General features: G+C 32.7%; 1 protein-coding gene across 3 annotated transcripts; it reads left to right on the top strand.

The window, feature by feature from the left end:
* The first annotated feature begins 2,390 nt into the window (after window positions 1–2,390).
* On the top strand, window positions 2,391–10,185 carry LOC144843573 (uncharacterized). Of its 3 annotated transcripts, XM_078700412.1 has the most exons (10): window positions 2,391–2,448; window positions 3,584–3,655; window positions 5,257–5,328; window positions 6,403–6,494; window positions 6,765–6,800; window positions 7,365–7,437; window positions 7,544–7,712; window positions 8,413–8,607; window positions 8,835–9,068; window positions 9,105–10,185. In XM_078700412.1, the coding sequence occupies exons 1-10, from the start codon at window positions 2,428–2,430 to the stop codon at window positions 9,305–9,307; spliced, it is 1,167 nt and encodes a 388-aa protein (XP_078556538.1). In that variant the 5' UTR covers window positions 2,391–2,427; the 3' UTR covers window positions 9,308–10,185. The 3 variants fall into 3 exon arrangements, with proteins under 3 accessions (XP_078556538.1, XP_078556535.1, XP_078556536.1); XM_078700409.1 differs by having other exon boundaries at window positions 8,835–10,185; XM_078700410.1 differs by lacking the exon at window positions 2,391–2,448 and having other exon boundaries at window positions 3,572–3,655; window positions 8,835–10,185.
* The last annotated feature ends 65 nt before the right edge of the window (window positions 10,186–10,250 follow it).

Here is a 10,250-nt window from a genome sequence, read left to right as displayed (position 1 = left end):
TAAAACACTAAAACTACTAACTATGAACCATATTTTTGTTTGATGTTTTTTTAAATGTATTTATTATATAGGGCCTACAAGTAATAAAAACATGTGAAACAAATTGAGAAGAAGTATTTAAAAGATATTAATACTCTTACATCTAAATTACAAAATTTAAACATTAATTTACACACAACTAAACATTACTTTTAAAATAAATATTATTATCATAACACATCAAAATTACCAAATGGAAGGTAATATGTAAGAAACAAATAAAGATAATTTAACTTAAAGGTTAAATTGTGTTATGTATCTTTAGGGGATAGAGTCATATGACACAGGGAACGATTTATAACGATTAGTACGCGTTTTTGACAAAAAGTCATGGAACCTCCGTGACGGTCTGACTCGATAAGAGAGACCTGTTTGCTTCTCCTTTGTTCCGAATCAATGTGAGAGTTTAGGATAGGAGATTATTATAGTGATCTAAATCATGCCATACAAAGATTCGTAAGTAGGATGATCTTCTGTGAGCTACCAAACCGGGGCTCCAATCAACTAGTGGTCGAATGTACATTTTGTAGATGCATAATGAGGTCTTCCAGCTTTGCATCCCATTCTTCTCAGCTGAAAAGAGAATGTAATTGTTCAGGGGGGTTGCGAATTTCCGGATTCAGAACTTTCTATAAAAACATATACAGTATACATATATTATACTACGTAGAATTCATATTTGTTGTTTTAATCTAATAATTAATTTAAAAGTGAGTTATTCCGTCTTTATTAAAGTTTCGTTTGTAAGTTATTTTGTCTTTTAAAAAATGTTATCCTGCTTTTTTTAAACGATTTACACTGAATCATCATTTGTGTGAAAAGAAGGATTGATTAATTGATTTATTCAATAGTTAATTATTAATTCATTTATAACTATCATGCACATATAGTATACAAATAATGAATGTTTATGAGTGTAATGGTACAAATAATGGCATGATGTCAATGATGAAAGGTTATATTTCAACGAGGCGAAGTCGAGTTGATATATAACCTCGAAAATGTACTTTCATCGCGCAAAATCTTTGCGGCGAAAGTACAAAATAGGTGGGGCTGTTGTATTTCAAAATCAATAGTATAAAAAAAAAATGTTCAAACGCGAAAAGATTTTTTTTTTCGTAGACGAAAAAAGTACTATTAAACGATCGTTTAATAGTGCGTACTATTGCACGCCATGTGACCCACAATGGTCCAATGAAATGACAGGTATTTATTTAGGTGTTATATAATATTGATTATTGGTCGTTTGATTGGTTATTGATTAATAAGTCATTGACTAATCGACTGATTGATTGGTCAATCATTGATTGGTCTTTGATTGATTGATTGATTCACTGATTCATTCATTGGTAAGTTTGATTGATATGTCAAACTAACTAAACACAGTGGCGCACTATATCATTTTGCTTGTTGCAATGGGCAATTGATTTTTGACTATCAGGTGATTGCCTTTGTTGATCGGCTACTGTTTGATTGGCCGTATTCGTCATTAGACTGGATATCATTGTATATTCATTGATACACGAGGAATCATGTTTGTTAACTGTGACAATGTCAATCTTAAAGTTCTGCCCGGTGAGTCGTTCTTCAGAGAAAACTAAGACCACATGGGAGATTGAATTGGAAAGTATATCGAGTGCTTACAGATGTTGCTATGGAAATTGTTGTAATAGAATAACATCCTAAACGTTCGGAAATAAGAATGGTTAAATGTATTAAGCGGTAATTCAATACACTTGTTTGAAAAGAGGTTTGAGAGTATAGCGTTTGGAGTATGATTCATCGCTGACAAATTACATATCCCCTATTACTCCTCTTTGTTAAGTCATTGAGGTAATTACTATATACAGCCATGTTAAATCTATAATTTTGTATTTTGAAGTTAAATCACCTTTGACGGTTTATTTTTGGCAGATTTTGGTGTTGATGATGAATACAGTAGATATTTGATAATTAGGCTACACAATTATTTAGTGTCGTGAAAAAAGTAAATAAATAAAACAAAACATAATGGTATGTCAACTTTCAAAGATACCCATTAAAAATGCTCAGCAGATGTAACATGTGATTCACCCATTACTCTCCCGGGCCTGGAACACTTAATTCCTGAGGTTGGTTCCAAAAGTCAAAGTGTGGTACCATTTAATCTCGCATTTCATCCTTTCTGCCCCCTAGTACATATAAACATATGTTTTGTAGTCTTGTAGTTTCACTACATTTCGCATTATAATCTTTCTCTTGATAAATATCATATTGTATACATTTAATCATTCTGTGCCATCGTATTTAGATGTAGATTAATAAAGATTATGGCCCTATTCGCCTCCCATATCCAGAGGTTAAAAAAACCAAAACTAGCTCAGAAAAGGGACCACGAACTTCATCATCATGGCAGCGACAGCAGCAACGGTATCTAAACTTTTACATAGTAGGAGGCCTAGCCTAAGCCTAGTACTTATATAGTACTGTATAGCTATAGTATAATATTGACAGTTCAAATAAATGCTATTGCATTGAGTTTTAGATTTATTTGAACGGCACAAACACCACCATTCAGCCAGGCCGTCCGTCATCATGTGTGCCCGACCTGCTGTGTCGGCGGCGGGAGCCGCTCTCTCTAGCATAGCTAGGCTAGACCAGTAGGGCTAGGCCTACTCTACTAACTAGGTTAGGCCATAGAGAATATCTCTATGGTGGTTAGGCCCAGCTTAACTAATTAATATTCTGTAGCCATGTAAATGTAGCCTAGCTAGGCTAGGCCTATATTATTATTGGACAAAATTTACTGACCGAGACTCACACGTCAAATGATTCTCGTGTCATTATTTACTGACATAGGAAAAGTAAAGAAAGGAAGTGATGTTATATGATTATGTGTGAGGGATTTCTTTGCACATCCATCTTCTTCTTATTAAAACATAGGCAAACTCATTTTCTTCTTTATATTTATAACATTTTATTCCAAATAATATAGCCCAATACTGGCATTATTTATAAATGTATTGTAAATGCACTTCAATTGTATGACCCATTATGATATGAAGAGGTGTGTCATTTGTACGATCTGTGTAATGACACAAAAAAAAGTGACTTACCTTAGATAGGTGACCATGACACAACCATTTTGACGCATTGTGACCATGGTGGGCGGTAAAGTGACGGACATTAACGCATCATTGTTCATATATGTGAACGTACTGTACCATCTGGTTTTTTACGCACCCCTATGTCAATAATTACTTGTAAATGATGCATCCATGATACACCTCTCCTGGGGGTCATATAGTATATAAATATAATTGACATAAAGGTTATCATGCTTTGGTTATAATCAAATATTGAAAATCCTCTGCACAATTTGAAATTTCCTGCGCATTTTGATTCAAATTGCGCAATGCAAATTAACAGAGGTGTCATCCATTGGGTTATTTTAAAAATATATTTTTAGTAAAGCATTTACGTAGCTAAGCTGGGATTACTAGGCTTAACTAAGACATGAAAGATTTTATTTGCACAAAATAAAAATGTTATAATGTTATTACAGGAAAGAGAAAAGGCTGTCAAGAAGCGTCTCAGCATGTTCTTAGGGGAAGCTCTCAAATTTGGTTGTCTTAAGGTAACTTTTAATGTATTCACTTTAAATGCCTTTTTTTATATTTATTTATTTTTTTGCAATTACTGTACATTTTTAACCCAAATAATTCATCTGTATTCTATGGAATGCATATTCAGAGTCTCATACATATTTCAGGAGATACCATTGTTCTGAAGAAACTCAATTCAGGGTAGTAAGTAGTACTGTGCACCAAATATTTAGGAGACACTACTGACGTACTGTATATTCAGATTATATACAATTGATTTTACTAAGGCATTTGATAGAGTTAATCATACAATTATTATAGATAAATTAATTAAACTTGGAGTTAGGTCATCCATTGTTTCCATCGTCTGCAGCTTTCTGTGTGAAAGAACTCATACTACCAAACTTGGCACGCACAATTCTTCCACCAAATCAATCTGTTGTGGAGTACCACAGGGAACCAAACTGGGACCTATACTTTTTTTGGTTCTAGTAAATGATGCTGCCATTGAAAGTTGTAGGCGTTGGAAATTTGTGGATGACCTGACTCTAGGGGAAGTAACCAAATGTGGTGCTTCCTCTAACTTACAAAGTGTCCTTAATAGTGTCAGTGAGTGGTGTGCATCTAATGATGTTCTACCAAAACCAGCTAAATGCCAAGTAATTGAATTTAACTTTTTAAAGCAACGGCAGCTTAATTTAGTTTACACTATTGATAACTTTAATCTTCCAATAGTTAGTAAGTTAAAACTGCTTGGTGTAATAATCCAAAATGACCTCAAATGGGGTTCAAATGTTAATGATATAACATCAAGAGCCTCACGTAGACTATTTTCACTATGTATCCTGAAAAGGTCTAGTGCACCAGTCAGTGACCTGGTTACAGTATTTACATCATATATCAGACCTGTGCTGGAATATGCCTGCCAGGTTTGGCATTCATCATTAACTGTTCAGCAATCTAATTTAATAGAAAAAATTCAAAAACGGGCATTGCGCATAATTTTGAGCCCACATTATGTTAGCTATGAATTAGCCTTAGAGCAAGTAGGTTTGCCTTCTCTAAAGTCCCGTAGAGAACAGATTCTTCTCAATTTTGGCAAGAGTCTTTTAGAATCTACCAAATTTAGAAATATGTTACCAGCATATAAATCTGATAGGCATTCAAGATCGTTAAGGAGCAATACTAGTTCAAAGTTGGATTCTTGCAGATGTCGCACTGAAAGATATAGGCGGTCTACTATTCCACACTTAGCACGAATCCTTTAAGTTTAATGTTTAGTTTAGATCTTTTTTGATGTATTTTATTTCTCAGTTTATGATTGTAATCCAACCTTTTCAGCTCTTGCTGCTGGTTGGAATTTGATGTTTTTATACCTTAATAAATAAATAAATTTAAAAAAATATCCAAATTCACTTATTATAGTCTAATGTACACTCATTTTCAGGTGGCTACAATCATCTTAGAAAACCCATATTTAAACATAATAAATTATGGAACATCCAACAAAGGACAGCAACATTCAAGGTGTATCGTAGCTTTGTTTTGTGGCAGGTGTCCAGAACCTCTAATTACATTCTGTAGTGCCTTATTCATTGACCATATTTCTTTCTATTTTTTGTTTTTTATTTAGGGTTTCAAATATTTCTCATGTTATATGAGAGGCAGAGAAGAGATGATTTGTAAAGTGCTCAATGAACCACTGGTATGTGAAAATAATGATAATTGCATACGGTAATGGTTATGAACCATTGGTATGTGAAAATAATGATAATTCCATACGGTAATGGTTATGAACCACTGGTATGTGAAAATAATGATAATTCCATACGGTAATGGTTATGAACCACTGGTATGTGAAAATAATGATAATTCCATACGGTAATGGTTATGAACCACTGGTATGTGAAAATAATGATAATTCCATATGGTAATGGTTATGAACCACTGGTATGTGAAAATAATGATAATTCCATATGGTAATGGTTATGAACCATTGGTATGTGAAAATAATGATAATTCCATATGGTAATGGTTATGAACCACTGGTATGTGAAAATAATGATAATTCCATATGGTAATGGTTATGAACCACTGGTATGTGAAAATAATGATAATTGCATATGGTAATAGTTATGAACCACTGGTATGTGAAAATAATGATAATTGCATATGGTAATGGTTATGAACCACTGGTATGTGAAAATAATGATAATTCCATATGGTAATGGTTATGAACCACTGGTATGTGAAAATAATGATAATTCCATATGGTAATGGTTATGAATCACTGGTATGTGAAAATAATGATAATTCCATATGGTAATGGTTATGAACCACTGGTATGTGAAAATAATGATAATTCCATATGGTAATGGTTATGAACCACTGGTATGTGAAAATAATGATAATTCCATACGGTAATGGTTATGAATCACTGGTATGTGAAAATAATGATAATTCCATATGGTAATGGTTATGAACCACTGGTAGGTGAAAATAATGATAATTCCATATGGTAATGGTTATGAACCACGGGTTTGTGAAAATAATGATAATTGCATACGGTAATTGTCATGAACCACTGGTATGCTACCAGATATGGCTATATAATATAACAGATATCGCCTTTTATATCGGTAAAATATAGGATTTGACATCCTCTCGGGAATGATATTTTGCAAAATATCATTCCCGCTGGATTGTCAAATCTTATTTTTTACCTCTAAGCAGGCAATATCTGTATAATAATGTATCAAAGAATCACTTAAATTTGTAGACACCAAGAAGTATGTCACCAACAAACGCCAACCAGGAAATCACTTACAGTGGCAGTGGAAGTTTTAACTCTACAGATATGCCCTTTGACCAGTAAGTTTAAACTCTGATAAACAAATGTATGTAATTTGTGGAAGTAAAATTAGTTTTTAACTAATTAAAAAGAAGAAGAAAAAATCTGTATATAAATGTTAAAATACTTTTACTGTAATTTTTTATCAAATATAAAAAAAAAAGTAGAATTTATTTAAAAATCCCTCAAAAGTGGATTATTTGCAGTAATTATGGAAGTCTGATGCTATTCTAGAATACTACAGCTTTGTAACATAATAGAGATAATGTCTTCATTTTTACTTTTTTCAGAACTTCTTTAATGCTGTCACAAAACACACAAAAAAAGTATGTATGATAGTTTTCCTTTGTGCTGCAACAACTCTATTTTTCCCGCTAATGTGTAGTCTGACCTTTGGGGTGGTGTGATTTTCCCCTAATTTGGTCATAAACCAAATTCTTTTTCTTATAAATAAACAATAAAATGAATACCAGAATTTACCATTTTTTTTACTGTAATTTTCTATCAAATATAAAAAAAAATAGAATTATTTAAAATAGAAAATTTAGTCTAACCTTTGGGGTGGTGTGGTGTTCCCCTAATTTGGTCATAAACCAAATTCTTTTTCTTATACATAAACAATAAAATGAATACCAGAATTTACCATTTTTTTTACTGTAATTTTCTATCAAATATAAAAAAAAAGTAGAATTATTTAAAAATCCCTCAAAAGTGGATTATTTGCAGTATTTATGGAAGTCCGTGTTAGATTAATCTAATTTTTTGGACGTTCCAAGCTAACTTTATAAGGCCTAAAAACAAAACTTGGTTTGTCATCAACCACCCTATTAGCACACAAAATGATGATTATAATCATTTGTTGTCAAGCATTAATTGGATATCATTTCCAGGTTGAGTGGTTATGGGTATATGGATGTAGGACTTCCACCAGCATCACCTAGCGAAAGAGAAATTGCTCCCACTGTAAGTAAAAGCAAAGCTTTTTATGAGGTAGTTAATTGAAAAGAAATAATTATAGTGTTTGTAGTTTACAACAAAGACATTTATAAATTTGTATGACATTCTTTAGGATGATGGTTCTACTCTATTCCTTTTGGCTGGTTACGCTAGATACTCATGTCCGTATGTTTGGGTTCGCAGTAACCACGAAAGATTAGTGACATTGGCAAAAGACAATGAACGCTTCTCAAAAGATAGTCCACTGAAGTTAAAGTCAACTACAGCCTGGAATGATAAAGGTAGTATTGAAGCTGTTTCATATCATCATCATTCCATAAGAAGTCTTTACTTAAAGCTATAATTGTCAGCAATACAAGAAAGACTTAAAATGACCATAAGAACCATTTTGTAAAAAAAAAATCATTTGATAGCAGGATATTAAAGATGGTGAAACTCTGTAAATAATCCACTTGCAGGGACTTAAAATAAAGTAAAATTTCACTGACTTTGGAACAATAGATGGCATTATAATAAATTTACTTTAAACCTCAGGCACGAATTTCAGATTGGTTAAATGTACACGGTAAACCACTATGAAATTAATTTCTCTTAAAATTGTTCATCCTTACCTTTCTCTCTAGAAAATAAAAAACTGCAAAAAAGTTGGTGTACAGTGGATCATGTTTTTATATACATAGTGCAAAAATAAACCCCCTAAAACGTTGAATTCATATTTAGATCACTTTTGCTTCACCATAACATTTTTAGTTTACTTTATCTGTTTACTTAGTTAATTATATTATTTTAGTGTTAAAAGGGTCTTATACATGACAAGAATAATGTATTTTTCTAGTATAGATCCTCAATATGATTCTACTTGCTTTGTTGTCTTTTCTGTATTCATGTCATTGAAATAAAAATAACCGTTGATGAAAAAAAAGTCTTTTTATCTGAAAACAAATGTTGAATGAAACAATATTTTTGATGATTTAATTTCAGATATCCAAGTGTGGGACATCGTAGCAGAGCTTGTCAAAATCAACACATTACCAGTTCCACGTAATCCATTCGCAGTTGATACTAACTACTTCGACATGTTAGATCTTGAAGAACGATTCTTGTCAACTGGTGCAATGGTAAACTTCTTGCAGAAGGTATTGGATCACGGAGCTGACAAAGGTTACAGTGGATTAGGTAAAGGAATATCAAATAAAATAAAATCCATTAGCTAATTTGCCATCATTGAAGGTGAATGTAAACAATTTTAGCCATTACCGATTCCAAATTAGAATAGGAAAAACCATTCAGATTGGACCTTTATCCTTAAAAAAATGTAATAAATGTGTCCTTGATTGTTAGTTTAATTAGAATTTGTATAATTTTTTTGCAAATTATACCTATCAATGAATATTTTTTTTCAGTGACGGAAGACCTAAGGGAACTTAGCAAAAGACACTTCAAAGATCTTTTACTGGTAACACAGAAATTGAAAGCTGCTCATCCAACACCACAACCTAGTCCTACACATGGCCAGCAGTTCTCTCATGCTAGAGGACAACAAACAAAAATACCACCCAGGCCTTCTCAAAGTAATGTATACAATCAATCTGTAAAACAACCCCAGCCACCAGGCCAACACATACCAGCCCAGCAGCCTATACCATATCAGCAGCCCATGACAGGACAGCAACCCATACCAGTACCACAACCTTATTACACAAAACAAGCACAATATGATCAGTTATCCCAGCCTAGCCAACCTGTGGTGAACCATCAACAACCGGATGTACCAAACATCTATAATCAATCAAAAAGCAATATTTCTCATACAGGACAAGTTGTTTACCAGGCCTCAAGTAATACATTTTCACAGAGGGTTGCTCATAAATACTGAGCTTTATTTGAGTTCACCTGAAAATATAATTTCATAAATATATTTTATACTTCTATCATTCCACAAAAGCTGATATTTACAATGTATTGCCATACAAATGCACAGCATGCGTGATGACTGGAAACTGTAAATTTATTTACTTTCGTGTGTCCATTTACTTTTGTTCAGTTACGACCCCGACAGTCCTGATTGGATGGCAATTACTGTATGTGTTCATTATTAATTGTGACATATGGGTACTATTTTCACTGTATGCCTAGTTTTTATATTATACTGACTATGTATGTAATCCTTGTTATTTAATAATTTAAGATTGAATGTAATTGTAATTGATATAAAACATAGTTTCTAACATGTTGTCGACAGGGGTTTTGCGAGCAAAGGGAGAGGTAGGGGACCAGTCTAGAGTAATCTAGCTCTCAAAATAAATCTGGTCAATTTCCGTATGCATACTAAACAATGAAAAATTGTGTTTTTTCTGTTTTTTCAGTCTTTATCGATAAATTAAGAGTTACCAAGACGTTCGTACATTGCATTTAAGTGTCCTGAAAACGCTTTTATTTTTGTTTTTTATGCTCGGCTGGTCACGACTGTCATCTCTGCAAGATGGCTTTTGTAGCACGAAAATCGTCTATTGTCTTAATCTGGTGGTAGAGCATGCATTCATAAACACATTTTTTGTAAAACGACTCCAGTGTGCGATATACCACTACACATTCATAAATATAATGTTAAACTACTACTACTCAATTATATAGGGCCGGTCATAATGAGCACGGATTCACCATAATATTTAAGAAGTAACAAAAACACATGGTCTTCAACTAATGAAATGAATTAAATATTGCTTTGTAATAAATATAATGTATGTGCATTGATATTTCTAGATGAATTTGTTTTATATTTAGTACATTAATAACATTTAAGCTTGCAAAAGCACTGG

Source organism: Antedon bifida, chromosome 5, assembly GCF_963402885.1.
Source record: "Antedon bifida chromosome 5, ecAntBifi1.1, whole genome shotgun sequence".
NCBI lineage: Eukaryota > Metazoa > Echinodermata > Crinoidea > Comatulida > Antedonidae > Antedon > Antedon bifida.
This window is presented reverse-complemented; position numbering and strand designations above follow the sequence as displayed.

What these genes read in the sequence shown, in the direction of transcription:
- LOC144843573 (XM_078700409.1), top strand. Translation starts at nt 2,428, where the DNA reads ATGGCAGCGACAGCAGCAACG. An exon ending in TCACAAAACACACAAAAAAA is followed by an intron (nt 6,801 to 7,364) that starts GTATGTATGATA and finishes TATCATTTCCAG; the next exon opens with GTTGAGTGGTTATGGGTATA. An exon ending in CAAAGGTTACAGTGGATTAG is followed by an intron (nt 8,608 to 8,834) that starts GTAAAGGAATAT and finishes ATTTTTTTTCAG; the next exon opens with TGACGGAAGACCTAAGGGAA.